General features: G+C 43.9%; 1 protein-coding gene across 1 annotated transcript in view; it reads left to right on the forward strand.

Moving 5' to 3' along the window:
• The window catches only part of GABBR2 (gamma-aminobutyric acid type B receptor subunit 2), a 940,304-nt gene that overhangs the window by 859,132 nt on the left and 61,270 nt on the right, over positions 1-19,902 (forward strand). Inside the window, exon 16 of the mRNA XM_040433083.1 lies at positions 284-466. Within this exon, the coding sequence (XP_040289017.1) occupies positions 284-466 (183 nt within the window). The remainder of the gene's footprint in view (positions 1-283; positions 467-19,902) is intronic.

The raw sequence follows: 19,902 nt of genomic DNA on the forward strand, positions 1-19,902 counted from the left end.
TGAGAAAGCCATTACAATGTTGAAGGTAGAGTGAATTATAAACTTGTACAATCCGTTTTTTCCAATAAACAGTAACTTGCAGTAGTTATTAATGTATAATTCAAATGTTTATTTGTATAGATATCTAATGTTGCCTTTGTCCATTGAGTACATTACATTTGCATTACAAATGGCAAACATTAAGTTACCAGCATAATGTGATACCTGCCTGTTAAAGAAGAGTATTGCATTTTCTTCAGCCAGGTTCCATTGCAAGTTATAAATTGTTATTTCATTTTCATAGTTATTAACTCTAAGGGCGAATCCCGATGTAGCAACACAAAACAGAAGATTTCAGTTCACACACAATCAAAAAAAAGAAGATTCCAAGACATCGACATCAGTCACCAGTGTAAATCAAGCCAGCACATCCCGACTAGAAGGACTGCAGTCGGAAAATCATCGATTACGGATGAAAATCACAGAGGTACATTCAGTTTCAGTTTTGCCGCACCTTTTAGATAACAGCTGATTTAACTGTTTCATAAGCCCAGTTTGCTGTGTGAGCAGGACAAAACAGGTGCTGTATACAGTGTTCTAAATTTCGCTCCTTGGCATGGCACATGTATCAAATCATAGAACACTGCAAATCTGATTGTTCGTAGTGCACTGTGCTGCCGGAAGTCTGCTCCGGCCCTATTCACTATAATGGGGGCGGGCTGGAGGTCCGGCGGCAGCATGGCAAACATGCCGAGAGGCGGCCGGAATAAAACTACGACATGTTGTCGTTTCATTCCATTATAGTAAATGGACTTCCGGCAGCACAGTGCACTAGCGGTAGCACGGATCCGGCAGGCTGTCGGAATTGAAGGCACGATATGCAATATTGTTACCCATTGCATAGTGACAAATGACATTGAGAGTTTTAAAATTTTTTGGCTGAATGATGTTCATTCAGCATAACGGATTGAGAAAGTTGAACTTTGATAGACCTGTGTCCTTTTTCAACCAAACTAGCTATTTAACAACTTTCTAAGGAGGCTTTAGCTGTCTACAAGATCTGGTATGTTTAACTCAATTCTAGAACACATAGCCTACAGAATTATATATTCTGTATGCAGCTTTAAAGATATTTTGCCTTGACAAATAACTGAAATACAACATTTAGAATGCCCTTTTTTCACAAGTGACTCAGAGAGCTGTCCAGGAGCAAAAATTTGGTTTGTTATAATGACTTGTGAAGAGAGCAAATTAATTATTTGCCCTCAAATGTCAAAGTGAACAAGTGAGTTTTGAGTCATCTTTTAGAAGAGCCCAGTGATGATATTTCTCTTGATTCAGACAGTTTGTTCTAGAGAGTAGGAGCTGCATGACGGAAGGCTCTGGCTCCAAATGTTTTATGGTGGATCCTGGATATGGACACTTTGTTCATGCCTGCTCGTCTGATGGCACGGTGTATAGAGATGCAGTAGTTCTTTCAGAGAATTGGGGTCTATATTGTTTATGCAAGTCAATTTTAAGTTATTTTCCATTTTATGGACAGCCAGTGCAGTCAGCGGAGAATTGGTGTTATGGTACCATGTCGAGGCTAATTGATTATTAATCTAGCTGCAACATTTTGAACTCGCGGAAGGTAGTGTATTGCTTCGTCTGGGAGGCATACATAAAGGACAATATTTCACCTGCAAGGTGGATAAATCTTCTGGTGGAATGAGATATTAAATTTGTGGAAGTATCAATCAGTAACTACACCCAAATTGCTTACATGGTCTGAGATTTGCAAGTTTGTGTTTCTCAGGGATGAAAGTGTTGGATTGTAAGTTTACATTTTGCTGTCAGGTGCTGACCTCTAACCAGAAGAACTTTCTTTTTGACCAGGTTCAGTATTAGCCAGGTGCCATACATCCAGGGCTGTGGAGTCGGAGTCGAGGAGTCGGAGTCGGGGGAAATTTTGGGTACCTGGAGTCGGAGTCGTCAAACAATGCACCGACTCCGACTCCGACTCCTACTAAATTTAGATTGGAATAAAAAAAAAAAGCAAGTTTAAATGTCCCAATTCACAAAAAGTTATAATTAATGACTTCTCTACTATAAGAATAAAGACCAATGCATGCAGTGCCTCACGTAACCGCAAAACGAACACGTTAAGTGACCGTGAAGAAGCATGCTTTTCATGTGCTTCACTATATGGCACGCAACGCACAATTAGGAGCTGCAATACTTATACTTTCCATAGTGTTGTGTTCTGCTTTTACAGGGAACGCAGCGTCCATGTGTAACCTAGCCTCTCACTGATAAGGGATTAAATAAATATGTTTTTTGCAGGACTAGAGAGTGAGACACTTGTATAAGTGAAGGGAATGGAGGACCAATAGTTCAAGACTGAAGCTGTAAACCATTGGAAAAACTGCTGTCATTTAGCTAAGGCTATAAAAACTTGTAAACTCCGATTGTTAGCTTAAACTTTAAACATGACTATGGGATTCTCCTAGGAAAATCATGTTTTAGAATAAATGCCCCTTCCTGGATCCCCCCACTGCCCTATCTTCAGCAGAAGATCAGCACACAAAGGAGAAGGCAGCAGCCCAACTACCTCTCTGCTAGGTTGCGTTTCTTTCCCTCAAGGAATGTATAAAATACATTTGCATATTAATACAGAGGAGTCGGAGTCGGGGAGTCGGAGTCGGAAGTACATAAAACTGAGGAGTCGGAGTCGGAGTCGGAACATTTATCTACCGACTCCACAGCCCTGCATACATCCATTCTTGTAGTTTAGCTAAGCAGGAGGGAATGGGTGTGGGATGGGTCATTTACTCCAGGATTAAAGAACAGGTAAAGTTGGCTATCATCTGAATATCAATGGTAGGCCAGACAATTTCTCTGAATTATTTTGCCTATTGGTAGCATGTAAACTGCAAACAGCATGGGGGATAGTACTCCATATTTTGATAGAACTGGTGAAGAGGATAATGAGCCAAGAGATACTTTTTGAGAAATAAATAGCCCTTGTTACAATCAAATCATGGCAGAGGACTTAAAGGGGTTGTCTCCCTTCAGTAAGTAGCATTTATCATGTAGAGGAAGTTAATACAAGGCACTTACTAATGTACTGTGATTGTCCATATTGCTTCCTTTGCTGGCTGGATTCATTTTTCTATCACATTATGCACTGCTTGTTTCCATGGTTACAGACCACCCTGCAATCCATCAGTGGTGGTCGTGCTTGCACAATATAGGTAAAAACGTCAGCTTATCTGGTGGCTGGGACCATGGGAACGCACATAGGCTGGTGCTTTTTCCTAAATTGTGCAAACATGACCACCACTGCTGGATTGCAGGGTGGTCTGTAACCATGGAAACGGGCAGTGTATAATGTAGTAGAAAAATGAATCCAGCCAGCAAAGGAAATAATATGGATAATAACAATATATTAGTAAGTGGCTTGTATTAACTTTCTCTACATATTAAATGCCACTTACCGAAGTGAGACAATCCCTTTAAAGGGGTGTCCACCTTTGAGGGCCTTTCAGCTAGACCATCCCATGTGGCTGGACCTGGGAAGGGAAATATACCTGCCTGCTCCCCAATGCTGAGTTATGGCTCCTTAGGTCCCCTGCCACTGTGTTCCAGTCCTCACTGGTAAATTTCCTATTAGATGTAGTCAGGTGGCCACTGCATCCTAGTGACATAAAACACGTCACTGCAGTGACCACATGAACCCCGTCAAACAGCAAGTTTACCTGGGTGGAGACCAGAGCAAGGCAGAGGGGAACCGAAGGAGCTGGAATCAAGCAGTGTGGAGCAGGCAAGTATGCTTTCTTCTTCAGGTCGACCACATGCGGGGTATCACTGAAAGGTCCCTGAAGGTGGACACCCCTTTAGTACTGAGGTGTAGCTTCATTTTCTTTCACCAGGGCAAACATTCAGTTTGCTGCCCTAGCATTGTGTCTAAATGCAGTGACTTAAGCCTCTTTCACATTAGCCTATTTGCAATCCATATATGATACATATTTTGTGTACCGGAATTCACAGCTAATGATAATGAACAGTTCTATTCGCATGGGCATTTATTTACCATCAGTATTGTAAATCCGCAGCATGTCCTAGTTCTGTGTGTATTTACTTCCAAGTATGTCCATTATAGTTTATGGGACTGCATACCAATGCAGAAAAGAAGGAATATGTATGTAAATCCTGATGAATTGAAGCAATACTGATTACAATAAGGAATCTTATTCCATATCCAGAATATGGATGGAGGCCTAGAGAAAAGTTGCCTGTTGGCAGTGTTTCCAATTATCCTTAGCTTTACTGATAAAAAAAATTGTGGATTTTTGGCTAATGTTCATATAAAATAATTTATATGTTTCGTACATTTTTAAATTTAATAATTTTATAATTCCCAGTAAATGCTGATAATGTGTTCATATTATCTGAGATACAGTATACACATTAATTACTTAGAATCTCTATGATCCATTTTTGTTTTACGATTTATCTGTAATCATTTTTGTCTCTCCACGATCTTTGGTCAAATTATCTAGAAAAAAAAAGGAGGCTGACTTGTTAGTAGACCAACCTGGCACCATCACACAACCTCAACTTAGCATGGCCCTTAACTCAGAACAACTCTTACTTCATGCAGAAATTATTTCAGGATTCAGATTGTTGCTACAGAGGATTGCGAGTAGAGATGGTCCACAGTCATAATGACCAGTAATAAGTAGATATACGATTAGAACAGTTCATGCGGTGGATGCGGAAGATAAGGAAAGGAAGAGTTACTAAATGTTTTTTTTAGCTCTGCATGTTGTTCAAAAGAAGAGAAAGGAGCAGATATTGGTGATGCCAGGGCTGTTAGTACATCCAGTAATATACTCAACTGGCTAACTGTAGATATGGTCGAAGTTAAGGTAAATAAGGTAAATGTGAACAAGGCTCCGGGTCCAGATGGATTATACCAAAGAGTTCTTAAAGAACTCAGTTCAGTCATTGCAGTGCCTCTGTTTATAATTTTAGAGATTCTCTAGGGACTGGTACAGTGCCATTATCGTCATGTATTAAAAAAAAAATATATATATATATATATATATATATATATATATATATACACTGCTCAAAAAAATAAAGGGAACACTTAAACAACACAATGTAACTCCAAGTCAATCACACTTCTGTGAAATCAAACTGTCCACTTAGGAAGCAACACTGAGTGACAATCAATTTCACATGCTGTTGTGCAAATGGGATAGACAACAGGTGGAAATTATAGGCAATTAGCAAGACACCCCCAATAAAGGAGTGGTTCTGCAGGTGGTGACCACAGACCACTTCTCAGTTCCTATGCTTCCTGGTGATGTTTTGGTCTTTTTTTAATGCTGGCGGTACTTTCACTCTAGTGGTAGCATGAGACGGAGTCTACAACCCACACAAGTGGCTCAGGTAGTGCAGCTTATCCAGGATGGCACATCAATGCGAGCTGTGGCAAGAAGGTTTGCTGTGTCTGTCAGCGTAGTGTCCAGAGCATGGAGGCGCTACCAGGAGACAGGCCAGTACATCAGGAGACGTGGAGGAGGCCGTAGGAGGGCAACAACCCAGCAGCAGGACCGCTACCTCCGCCTTTGTGCAAGGAGGAACAGGAGGAGCACTGCCAGAGCCCTGCAAAATGACCTCCAGCAGGCCACAAATGTGCATGTGTCTGCTCAAACGGTCAGAAACAGACTCCATGAGAGTGATATGAGGGCCCGACGTCCACAGGTGGGGGTTGTGCTTACAGCCCAACACTGTGCAGGACGTTTGGCATTTGCCAGAGAACACCAAGATTGGCAAATTCGTCACTGGCGCCCTGTGCTCTTCACAGATGAAAGCAGGTTCACACTGAGCACATGTGACAGACGTGACAGAGTCTGGAGACGCCGTAAAGAACGTTCTGCTGCCTGCAACATCCTCCAGCATGACCGGTTTGGCATTGGGTCAGTAATGGTGTGGGTTGGCATTTCTTTGGAGGGCCGCACAGCCCTCCATGTGCTCACCAGAGGTAGCCTGACTGCCATTAGGTACCGAGATGAGATCCTCAGACCCCTTGTGAGTCCATATGCTGGTGCGGTTGGCCCTGGGTTCCTCCTAATGCAAGACAATGCTAGACCTCATGTGGCTGGAGTGTGTCAGCAGTTCCTGCAAGACGAAGGCATTGATGCTATGGACTGGCCCACCCGTTCCCCAGACCTGAATCCAATTGAGCACATCTGGGACATCATGTCTTGCTCTATCCACCAACGTCACGTTGCACCACAGACTGTCCAGGAGTTGGCAGATGCTTTAGTCCAGGTCTGGGAGGAGATCCCTCAGGAGACCGTCCACCACTTCATCAGGAGCATGCACAGGCGTTGTAGGGAGGTCATACAGGCACGTGGAGGCCACACACACTACTGAGCCTCAATGAAACAATGACTTGTTTTAAGGACATTACATCAAAGTTGGATCAGCCTGTAGTGTGTTTTTCCACTTTAATTTTGAGTGTGACTCCAAATCCAGACCTCCATGGGTTGAAAATTTTGATTTTCATTTTTTTTATTTTTGTGTGATTTTGTTGTCAGTACATTCAACTATGTAAAGAACAAAGTATTTCAGAAGAATATTTAATTAACTCAGATCTAGGATGTGTTATTTTTGTGTTCCCTTTATTTTTTTGAGCAGTGTATATACAGTACAGACCAAAAGTTTGGACACACCTTCTCATTCAAAGAGTTTTCTTTATTTTCATGACTATGAAAATTGTAGATTCACACTGAAGGCATCAAAATTAACATGAATTAACACATGTGGAATTATATACATAACAAACAAGTGTGAAACAACTGAAAATATGTCATATTCTAGGTTCTTCAAGGTAGCCACCTTTTGCTTTGATTACTGCTTTGCACACTCTTGGCATTCTCTTGATGAGCTTCAAGAGGTAGTCCCCTGAAATGGTTTTCACTTCACAGGTGTGCCCTGTCAGGTTTAATAAGTGGGATTTCTTGCTTATAAATAGGGTTGGGACCATCAGTTGCGTTGAGGAGAAGTCAGGTGGATACACAGCTGATAGTCCTACTGAATAGACTGTTAGAATTTGTATTATGGCAAGAAAAAAGCAGCTAAGTAAAGAAAAACGAGTGGCCATCATTACTTTAAGAAATGAAGGTCAGTCAGTCAGCCTAAAAATTGGGAAAACTTTGAAAGTAAGGGCTATTTGACCATGAAGGAGAGTGATGGGGTGCTGCGCAAGATGACCTGGCATCCACAGTGACCGGACCTGAACCCAATCGAGATGGTTTGGGGAGAGCTGGACCGCAGAGTGAAGGCAAAAGGGCCAACAAGTGCTAAGCATCTCTGGGAACTCCTTCAAGACTGTTGGAAGACAGTTTCAGGGGACTACCTCTTGAAGCTCATCAAGAGAATGCCAAGTGAGTGTGCAAAGCAGTAATCAAAGCAAAAGGTGGCTACTTTGAAGAACCTAGAATATGACATATTTTCAGTTGTTTCACACTTGTTTGTTATGTATATAATTCCACATGTGTTAATTCATAGTTTTGATGCCTTCATAGTCATGAAAATAAAGAAAACTCTTTGAATGAGAAGGTGAGTCCAAACTTTTGGTCTGTACTGTATATATATATATATATATATATATATATAGTCATGCATGGACTTGCAGGACAGGGATGTGATATTGCCATTTTACAAAGCTTTGGTGCAGCCTCATCTGGAATATGCAGTTCAGTTCTGGGCACCAGTCCATAGAAAGGATGCCCTGGAACTGGAAAGTACAGAGAAGAACAACTAAACTGATAAGGGGCATGGAGGGTCTTAGTTATGAAGAAAGATTAATATTTAGTTTTGAGAAGAGACGTCTAAGTGGGGAAATGGCCATACAAAAAATATGGTGAAAAGCTGTTCCATGTAAAATGCCCTCAGAAGACAAGGGAGCACTGCCTCCGACTGGAGAAGAAAAAGTTCAGTCTCCAGAAACGCCAGAAAGCTTCTTTACTGTAAGAACTGTAAATCTGTGGAATAGACTTCCTTAGGACGTGGTCACAGCTAGTGATGAGCGGCAGGGGCTATATTCGAATTCGCGATATTTCACGAATATTTTGTAGAATATTCATCATATATTCGCGAATTTGAGATTATTTTATTGAATGCGATAAATCGGCAATGTAAAAATCGCGTAATGCGAATTCGTGACGCAAAATACAGGCGTGGGTTATTTTGACTACATTTTTCAAGCTGGTATAAGTTTCCTGAGACTGGAGAAAATGGTTGGCATGGCAGAACATTAGAATATCTTTATATGCAGATAGTCAAGTGCTCCAATATGATGATTAGAATTAGCAGTGATTAGAATATTTTTTCGCACGTGCAACTTCACATTTTAGCAGGTCTGACTACAGATTACTGATTGGTGCACTAAGTATTGTTGTGAACTTGACATTGCTTCCTTCTCATTGGCCCACAAGCAAGTAGCAGAGAGGAATCATGTGTTCAGAAATGTCGAATATTTGATATAATGAATATATAGCACTATATTCTAAATATTCGTGAATTCTCGAAGTGGCGATATTCGCGATAAGAATTTGCTATTCAAATATTCGTGCTCAACATTAGTCACAGCAGGAACAGTGGACAGTTCTAAAAAGGGTTTAGATGATTTCTTAAAAGTAAATGATATTAATGCTTATGAAAACGTGTAGAAATCTAAGTCTCACTTCCTTCTGGGATTCACGTCCCCACCTATCCCTTGGTTGAACATGATGGACTTTTTTCAACCGTATTAACTATGTAACTGTGATATAGATATATTTGTTTTAAAGTGAAGTAAAAATAACATTATAAAGTATTACCCCAAACAAAAATAAATAAATGTGCACATCTTCCCCCAAGCACACAATCAATGATACTGCATTACATGGATTTTTTATGTAAAATATGCAACCACAAAATATGATTTCATCCCAGGATGCTCAATCTGCGGCCCTCCAGCTGTTGCAAAACTACAATTCCCAGCATACCTTAATAGCTGTAGGCTGCCCAGGCGTACTGCGAGTTGTAGTTTTTCAACCACTGGAGGGCCACAGGTTGGGCCTCCCTGATTTCATCTATTTTATGGCTGCCTCTCAACATTGCAATGTACTGTGAAGATAAATTGTGCATGCAGCAGATTCCACATATAAGCCAAAGTATAGAGATATGCTTTAGATTTAAATGTGAACCTTTGTGCTCTGATGTTACAACTACAACAGATATGAGAACAAGTGGACAAATATATTCTCTCTATGTAGTGTAAGTGGCAACCAATTATATTAACCCTTTCATGACCAAGGGTCATTGATGCCCCAGTGTCCAGGTCAAAATTTACAAATCTGACATGCGTCACTTTATGTGGTAATTAAGGATAAGCGAACCCGAACTGTATAGTTCGGGTTCGTACCGAATTTTGGGGTGTCCGTGACACGGACCCGAACCCGAACATTTTCGTAAAAGTCCGGGTTCGGGTTCGGTGTTCGGCGCTTTCTTGGCGCTTTTTGAAAGGCTGCAAAGCAGCCAATCAACAAGCGTCATACTACTTGCCCCAAGAGGCCATCACAGCCATGCCTACTATTGGCATGGCTGTGATTGGCCAGTGCAGCATGTGACCCAGCCTCTATTTAAGCTGGAGTCATGTAGCGCCGCACGTCACTCTGCTATGATCAGTATAGGGAGAGGTTGCAGCTGCGACGTTAGGGCGAGATTAGGCAGATTAACTCCTCCAAAAGACTTCATTCTGTGATCGATCTGCAGCTGTGGATCATTGAAGTGCTATTATTGACTTGCTCACTTTTTTGAGGCTGCCCAGAGCGTTTTTAGATCACTTTTTTTCTGGGGTGATCGGCGGCCATTTTGTGACTTGTGGTGCGCCAGCACAAGCTATCACCAAGTGTATTTAACCATCGATAGTGTGGTTATTTTGTGCTATATCCTACATCAGCTGCAGGCTGAGCCTGTGTCACCGAAGTGCATTTAACCATCAACAGTCTGGTTATTTTTTGGCCATATACTACATCAGCTGCAGGCTGAGCCTGTGTCACCGAAGTGCATTTAACCATCGACAGTCTGATTATTTTTTGGCCATATACTACATCTGGTGCAGGCTGAGCCTGTGTCACCCAAGTGCATTTAACCATCAACAGTGTGGTTATTTTTTGGCCATATATTACATCAGGGGCAAGTTGAGCCTGTCACCCAGCGCCTAAAAAATAGACCTGACATTTCTATTCAACCAAATCTGTACTGTTTTAGCTGGTCAAGTTATTTGTAGTGACCGTAAAAGCACACTTTTTTTTCTGGGTTGAAAAACCATTCCCAAATTTGCCATTCTCAAAATAACTAGTTTCTGGTATTTGAGGCCTACTTGAAATCTATCCCATAAAGAATATCTTACATTGAAGCTAGTGATAGTGTCATTCAGAAAAACCTAAGACACACGCTAGCGTGCTGATAGAAATCTGATTCTGTGATTAAACCTATACCTGTCACACAGCGCAAAAAAAAACAGGCCTCACATCTCTATTTAACCAAATCTGTACTGTTTTAGCTGGTCAAGTTATTTGTAGTGACCGTAAAAGCACACTTTTTTTTCTGGGTTGAAAAACCATTCCCAAATTTGCCATTCTCAAAATAACTAGTTTCTGGTATTTGAGGCCTACTTGAAATCTATCCCAAAAAGAATATCTTACATTGAAGCTAGTGATAGTGTCATTCAGAAAAACCTAAGACACACGCTAGCGTGCTGATAGAAATCTGATTCTGTGATTAAACCTATACCTGTCACACAGCGCAAAAAAAAACAGGCCTCACATCTCTATTTAACCAAATCTGTACTGTTTTAGCTGGTCAAGTTATTTGTAGTGACCGTAAAAGCACACTTTTTTTTCTGGGTTGAAAAACCATTCCCGAATTTGCCATTCTCAAAATAACTAGTTTCTGGTATTTGAGGCCTACTTGAAATCTATCCCAAAAAGAATATCTTACATTGAAGCTAGTGATAGTGTCATTCAGAAAAACCTAAGACACACGCTAGCGTGCTGATAGAAATCTGATTCTGTGATTAAAACTATACCTGTCACACAGCGCAAAAAAAAACAGGCCTCACATCTCTATTTAACCAAATCTGTACTGTTTTAGCTGGTCAAGTTATTTGTAGTGACCGTAAAAGCACACTTTTTTTTCTGGGTTGAAAAACCATTCCCAAATTTGCCATTCTCAAAATAACTAGTTTCTGGTATTTGAGGCCTACTTGAAATCTATCCCAAAAAGAATATCTTACATTGAAGCTAGTGATAGTGTCATTCAGAAAAACCTAAGACACACGCTAGCGTGCTGATAGAAATCTGATTCTGTGATTAAAACTATACCTGTCACACAGCGCAAAAAAAAACAGGCCTCACATCTCTATTTAACCAAATCTGTACTGTTTTAGCTGGTCAAGTTATTTGTAGTGACCGTAAAAGCACACTTTTTTTTCTGGGTTGAAAAACCATTCCCAAATTTGCCATTCTCAAAATAACTAGTTTCTGGTATTTGAGGCCTACTTGAAATCTATCCCAAAAAGAATATCTTACATTGAAGCTAGTGATAGTGTCATTCAGAAAAACCTAAGACACACGCTACCGTGTAGATAGAAGTCTGATTCTGAGATTAAACCTTAACCTGTCACACAGCGCAAAAAAAAAACAGGCCTCACATCTCTATTTAACCAAATCTGTACTGTTTTAGCTGGTCAAGTTATTTGTAGTGACCGTAAAAGCACACTTTTTTTTCTGGGTTGAAAAACCATTCCCAAATTTGCCATTCTCAAAATAACTAGTTTCTGGTATTTGAGGCCTACTTGAAATCTATCCCAAAAAGAATATCTTACATTGAAGCTAGTGATAGTGTCATTCAGAAAAACCTAAGACACACGCTACCGTGCAGATAGAAGTCTGATTCTGAGATTAAACCTTAACCTGTCACACAGTGCAAAAAAAAACAGGTCTCACATTTCTATTCAAGCAAATCTGTACTGTTTTAGCTGCTCAAGTTATTTGTAGTGACCGTAAAAGCACACTTTTTTTTCTGGGTTGAAAAACTATTCCCAAATTTGCCATTCTCAAAATAACTAGTTTCTGGTATTTGAGGCCTACTTGAAATCTATCCCAAAAAGAATATCTTACATTGAAGCTAGTGATAGTGTCATTCAGAAAAACCTAAGACACACGCTAGCGTGCTGATAGAAATCTGATTCTGTGATTAAACCTATACCTGTCACACAGCGCAAAAAAAAACAGGCCTCACATCTCTATTTAACCAAATCTGTACTGTTTTAGCTGGTCAAGTTATTTGTAGTGACCGTAAAAGCACACTTTTTTTTCTGGGTTGAAAAACCATTCCCAAATTTGCCATTCTCAAAATAACTAGTTTCTGGTATTTGAGGCCTACTTGAAATCTATCCCAAAAAGAATATCTTACATTAAAGCTAGTGATAGTGTCATTCAGAAAAACCTAAGACACACGCTAGCGTGCAGATAGAAGTCTGATTCTGTGATTAAACCTATACCTGTCACACAGCGCAAAAAAAAACAGGCCTCACATCTCTATTTAACCAAATCTGTACTGTTTTAGCTGGTCAAGTTATTTGTAGTGACCGTAAAAGCACACTTTTTTTTCTGGGTTGAAAAACCATTCCCAAATTTGCCATTCTCAAAATAACTAGTTTCTGGTATTTGAGGCCTACTTGAAATCTATCCCAAAAATAATATCTTACATTGAAGCTAGTGATAGTGTCATTCAGAAAGACCTAAGACACACGCTAGCGTGCAGATAGAAGTCTGATTCTGTGATTAAACCTATACCTGTCACACAGAGCAAAAAAAAACAGGCCTCACATCTCTATTTAACCAAATCTGTACTGTTTTAGCTGGTCAAGTTATTTGTAGTGACCGTAAAAGCACACTTTTTTTTCTGGGTTGAAAAACCATTCCCAAATTTGCCATTCTCAAAATAACTAGTTTCTGGTATTTGAGGCCTACTTGAAATCTATCCCAAAAAGAATATCTTACATTGAAGCTAGTGATAGTGTCATTCAGAAAAACCTAAGACACACGCTAGCGTGCTGATAGAAATCTGATTCTGTGATTAAACCTATACCTGTCACACAGCGCAAAAAAAAAACAGGTCTCACATTTCTATTCAAGCAAATCTGTACTTTTTTAGCTGCTCAAGTTATTTGTAGTGACCGTAAAAGCACACTTTTTTTTCTGGGTTGAAAAACTATTCCCAAATTTGCCATTCTCAAAATAACTAGTTTCTGGTATTTGAGGCCTACTTGAAATCTATCCCAAAAAGGATATCTTACATTGAAGGTATTGATAGTGTCATTCAGAAAAACCTAAGACACACGCTACCGTGCAGATAGAAGTCTGATTCTGAGATTAAACCTTAACCTGTCACACAGTGCAAAAAAAAACAGGTCTCACATTTCTATTCAAGCAAATCTGTACTGTTTTAGCTGCTCAAGTTATTTGTAGCGACCGTAAAAGCCCTTTTTTTTTTCTGGGTTGAAAAACTAATCCCAAATTTGCCATTCTCCAAATAACTAGTTTCTGGTATTTGAGGCCTACTTGAAATCTATCCCAAAAAGGATATCTTACATTGAAGGTATTTATAGTGTCATTCAGAAAAACCTAAGACACACGCTACCGTGCAGATAGAAGTCTGATTCTGAGATTAAACCTTAACCTGTCACACAGTGCAAAAAAAAACAGGTCTCACATTTCTATTCAAGCAAATCTGTACTGTTTTAGCTGCTCAAGTTATTTGTAGTGACCGTAAAAGCACACTTTTTTTTCTGGGTTGAAAAACTATTCCCAAATTTGCCATTCTCCAAATAACTAGTTTCTGGTATTTGAGGCCTACTTGAAATCTATCCCAAAAAGGATATCTTACATTGAAGGTATTGATAGTGTCATTCAGAAAAACCTAAGACACACGCTACCGTGCAGATAGAAGTCTGATTCTGAGATTAAACCTTAACCTGTCACACAGTGCAAAAAAAAACAGGTCTCACATTTCTATTCAAGCAAATCTGTACTGTTTTAGCTGCTCAAGTTATTTGTAGTGACCGTAAAAGCACACTTTTTTTTCTGGGTTGAAAAACTATTCCTAAATTTGCCATTCTCAAAATTGTGGTGAACGGAAACAATGAGGAAAACATCTAATAAGGGACGCGGACGTGGACATGGTCGTGGTGGTGTTAGTGGACCCTCTTGTGCTGGGAGAGGACGTGGCCGTTCTGCCACAGCCACACGTCCTAGTGTACCAACTACCTCAGGTCCCAGTAGCCGCCAGAATTTACAGGGATATTTGGTGGGGCCCAATGCCGTTCTAAGGATGGTAAGGCCTGAGCAGGTACAGGCATTAGTCAATTGGGTGGCCGACAGTGCATCCAGCACGTTCACATTATCTCCCACCCAGTCTTCTGCAGAAAGCGCACAGATGGCGCATGAAAACCAAGCCCATCAGTCTGTCACATCACCCCCATGCATATCAGGGAAACTGTCTGAGCCTCAAGTTATGCAGCAGTCTCTTATGCTGTTTGAAGACTCTGCTGCCAGGGTTTCCCAAGGGCATCCACCTAGCTCTTCACCAGGGGTGGAAGAGATAGAATGCACTAACGCACGACCACTTATGTTTCCTGATGATGAGGACATGGGAATACCACCTCAGCACGTCTCTGATGATGACGAAACACAGGTGCCAACTGCTGCGTCTTTCTGCAGTGTGCAGACTGAACAGGAGGTCAGGGGTCAAGACTGGGTGGAAGACGATGCAGGGGACGATGAGGTCCTAGACCCCACATGGAATGAAGGTCGTGCCACTGACTTTCACAGTTCGGAGGAAGAGGCAGTGGTGAGACCGAGCCAACAGCGTAGCAAAAGAGGGAGCAGTGGGCAAAATCAGAACACCCGCCGCCAAGAGACTCCGCCTGCTACTGACCGCCGCCATCTGGGACCGAGCACCCCAAAGGCAGCTTCAAGGAGTTCCCTGGCATGGCACTTCTTCAAACAATGTGCTGACGACAAGACCCGAGTGGTTTGCACGCTGTGCCATCAGAGCCTGAAGCGAGGCATTAACGTTCTGAACCTTAGCACAACCTGCATGACCAGGCACCTGCATGCAAAGCATGATCTGCAGTGGAGTAAACACCTTAAAAACAAGGAAGTCACTCAGGCTCCCCCTGCTGCCTCTTCTGCTGCTGCTGCCTCGGCCTCTTCTGCTGCTGCCGCCGCCTCGGCCTCTTCTGCTGCTGCTGCCGCCGCCTCGGCCTCTTCCTCTGCCTCTGGAGGAACGTTGGCACCAGCCGCCCAGCAAACATGGGATGTACCACCAACACCACCACCTGCGTCACCAAGCATCTCAACCATGTCACACGGCAGCGTTCAGCTCTCCATCTCACAAACATTTGAGAGAAAGTGTAAATTCCCACCTAGCCACCCTCGATCCCTGGCCCTCAATGCCAGCATTTCTAAACTACTGGCCTATGAAATGCTGTCATTTAGGCTGGTGGACACACACAGCTTCAAACAGCTCATGTCACTTGCTGTCCCACAGTATGTTGTTCCCAGCCGCCACTACTTCTCCAAGAGAGCCGTGCCTTCCCTGCACAAACAAGTGTCCGATAAAATCAAGTGTGCACTGCGCAACGCCATCTGTGGCAAGGTCCACCTAACCACAGATACGTGGACCAGTAAGCACGGCCAGGGACGCTATATCTCCCTAATTGCACACTGGGTAAATGTAGTGGCGGCTGGGCCCCAGGCGGAGAGCTGTTTGGCGCACGTCCTTCCGCCGCCAAGGATCGCAGGGCAACATTCTTTGACTTCTGTCTCCTCCTCCTCCTACTCAGCTTCCTCCTCCTCTTCTTCCACCTGCTCATCCAGTCAGCCACACACCTTCACCACCAACTTCAGCACAGCACGGGGTAAACGTCAGCAGGCCATTCTGAAACTCATATGTTTGGGGGACAGGCCCCACACCGCACAGGAGTTGTGGCGGGGTATAGAACAACAGACCGACGAGTGGTTGCTGCCGGTGAGCCTCAAGCCCGGCCTGGTGGTGTGCGATAATGGGCGAAATCTCGTTGCAGCTCTGGGACTAGCCGGTTTGACGCACATCCCTTGCCTGGCGCATGTGCTGAATTTGGTGGTGCAGAAGTTCATTCGCAACTACCCCGACATGTCAGAGCTGCTGCATAAAGTGCGGGCCGTCTGTTCGCGCTTCCGGCGTTCACACCCTGCCGCTGCTCGCCTGTCTGCGCTACAGCGCAACTTCGGCCTTCCTGCTCACCGTCTCATATGCGACGTACCCACCAGGTGGAACTCCACCTTGCATATGCTGGACAGACTGTGCGAGCAGCAGCAGGCCATAGTGGAGTTTCAGCTGCAGCACGCACGGGTCAGTCGCACTGCGCATCAGACACACTTCACCACCAATGACTGGGCCTCCATGCGAGACCTGTGTGCCCTGTTGCGCTGTTTCGAGTACTCCACCAACATGGCCAAGAGGAAGAGGAGGAAGAGGGGTCATTTTTAGCACTTTCAGGCCAGTCTCTTCAAAGTGACTCAGAGGGAGGTTTTTTGCAACACCAGAGGCCAGGTACAAATGTGGCAGACAGGGCCTACTACTGGAGGACGAGGATGAGGAGGAGGTGGAGGAGGATGAGGATGAAGCATGTTCACAGCGGGGTGGCACCCAAAGCAGCTCGGGCCCATCACTGGTGCGTGGCTGGGGGGAAACACAGGACGATGACGATACGCCTCCCACAGAGGACAGCTTGTCCTTACCTTTGGGCAGCCTGGCACACATGAGCGACTACATGCTGCAGTGCCTGAGCAACGACAGCAGAGTTGCCCACATTTTAACGTGTGCGGAATTCTGGGTTGCCACCCTGCTGGATCCCCGGTACAAAGACAATGTGCCCACCTTACTTCCTACACTGGAGCGTGATAGGAAGATGCGCGAGTACAAGCGCACGTTGGTAGACGCGCTACTGAGAGCATTCCCAAATGTCACAGGGGAACCAGTGGAAGCCCAAGGCGAAGGCAGAGGAGGAGCAAGAGGTCGCCAACGCAGCTGTGTCACGGCCAGCTCCTCTGAGGGCAGGGTTAGCATGGCAGAGATGTGGAAAAGTTTTGTCACCACGCCACAGCTAACTGCACCACCACCTGATACGGAATGTGTTAGCAGGAGGCAACATTTCACTAACATGGAGGAACAGTACCTGTGCACACCCCTCCACGTACTGACTAATGGTTCGGCCCCATTCAACTTCTGGGTCTCCAAATTGTCCACGTGGCCAGAGCTAGCCTTTTATGCCTTTGAGGTGCTGGCCTGCCCGGCGGCCAGCGTTTTGTCTGAACGTGTATTCAGCACGGCAGGGGGCGTCATTACAGACAAACGCAGCCGCCTGTCTACAGCCAATGTGGACAAGCTGACGTTCATAAAAATGAACCAGGCATAGATCCCACAGGACCTGTCCATCCCTTGTGCAGATTAGATATTAACTACCTCCCCTTAACAATATATTATTCTACTCCAGGGCACTTCCTCAATCAATACTATTTTTAATTTTATTTTACCATTATATTGCGGGGCAACCCAAAGTTGAATGAACCTCTCGTCTGTCTGGGTGCCGGGGCCTAAATGTGTGACAGTGGCCTGTTCCAGTGGTGGGTGACGTGAAGCCTGATTCTCTGCTATGACATGAATACAGATTCTGCGCTGACATAAGGCCAGATTCTCTGTTACGGGACCTCTCTCCTCTGCCTGGGTGCCTGGGCCTAAATGTGTGACAGTGGCCTGTTCCAGTGGTGGGTGACGTGAAGCCTGATTCTCTGCTATGACATGAAGACAGATTCTGCGCTGACATAAGGCCAGATTCTCTGTTACGGGACCTCTCTCCTCTGCCTGGGTGCCTGGGCCTAAATGTGTGACAGTGGCCTGTTCCAGTGGTGGGTGACGTGAAGCCTGATTCTCTGCTATGACATGAAGACAGATTCTGCGCTGACATAAGGCCAGATTCTCTGTTACGGGACCGCTCTCCTCTGTCTGGGTGCCGCGGCCTAAATGTGTGACAGTGGCCTGTTCCAGTGGTGGGTGACGTGAAGCCTGATTCTCTGCTATGACATGAATACAGATTCTGCGCTGACATAAGGCCAGATTCTCTGTTACGGGACCTCTCTCCTCTGCCTGGGTGCCTGGGCCTAAATGTGTGACAGTGGCCTGTTCCAGTGGTGGGTGACGTGAAGCCTGATTCTCTGCTATGACATGAAGACAGATTCTGCGCTGACATAAGGCCAGATTCTCTGTTACGGGACCGCTCTCCTCTGTCTGGGAGCCGGGGCCTAAATGTGTGACAGTGGCCTGTTCCAGTGGTGGGTGACGTGAAGCCTGATTCTCTGCTATGACATGAATACAGATTCTGCGCTGACATAAGGCCAGATTCTCTGTTACGGGACCTCTCTCCTCTGCCTGGGTGCCTGGGCCTAAATGTGTGACAGTGGCCTGTTCCAGTGGTGGGTGACGTGAAGCCTGATTCTCTGCTATGACATGAAGACAGATTCTGCGCTGACATAAGGCCAGATTCTCTGTTACGGGACCTCTCTCCTCTGCCTGGGTGCCTGGGCCTAAATGTGTGACAGTGGCCTGTTCCAGTGGTGGGTGACGTGAAGCCTGATTCTCTGCTATGACATGAAGACAGATTCTGCGCTGACATAAGGCCAGATTCTCTGTTACGGGACCGCTCTCCTCTGTCTGGGTGCCGGGGCCTAAATGTGTGACAGTGGCCTGTTCCAGTGGTGGGTGACGTGAAGCCTGATTCTCTGCTATGACATGAATACAGATTCTGCGCTGACATAAGGCCAGATTCTCTGTTACGGGACCTCTCTCCTCTGCCTGGGTGCCTGAGCCTAAATGTGTGACAGTGGCCTGTTCCAGTGGTGGGTGACGTGAAGCCTGATTCTCTGCTATGACATGAAGACAGATTCTGCGCTGACATAAGGCCAGATTCTCTGTTACGGGACCTCTCTCCTCTGCCTGGGTGCCTGGGCCTAAATGTGTGACAGTGGCCTGTTCCAGTGGTGGGTGACGTGAAGCCTGATTCTCTGCTATGACATGAAGACAGATTCTGCGCTGACATAAGGCCAGATTCTCTGTTACGGGACCGCTCTCCTCTGTCTGGGTGCCGGGGCCTAAATGTGTGACAGTTGCCTGTTCCAGTGGTGGGTGACGTGAAGCCTGATTCTCTGCTATGACATGAAGACAGATTCTGTGCTGACATCAGGCCAGATTCTCTGTTACGGGACCTCTCTCCTCTGCCTGGGTGCCGGGGCCTAAATGTGTGACAGTGGCCTGTTCCAGTGGTGGGTGACGTGAAGCCTGATTCTCTGCTATGACATGAAGACTGATTTTGCGCTGACATGAAGCCAGATTCTCTGCTATGGCATGAAGAGACTGATTCTCTGCCATAGGCGTGCGCAGCCTATTGCATTAGGGTGTGCACCGTAAAGCACAAACACACACACGCCGCACGCGCGTGTGTGTGTGTGTGTGTGTGTATGTATGTATGTATGTGTATGTATATATATATATACACAAATATCCACAGATCCTCCCCACCAGTGTATCAATTTTGATTGTACTAACCTAATACTTAATAGACAAGCTTTCAAGAGTTTTCCTTTCTTCCTCGGTACGCTTGAGTATTCAGAAACAATCTATTCCTAAGGGTGGGTTCACATCTGCGTTATCCCATTCCGTTATAGGTTCCATTTCAAATGGAATATAACGGAATGGCAAGATGGAATGCAA

Source organism: Bufo bufo, chromosome 5, assembly GCF_905171765.1.
Source record: "Bufo bufo chromosome 5, aBufBuf1.1, whole genome shotgun sequence".
Taxonomy (NCBI): domain Eukaryota; kingdom Metazoa; phylum Chordata; class Amphibia; order Anura; family Bufonidae; genus Bufo; species Bufo bufo.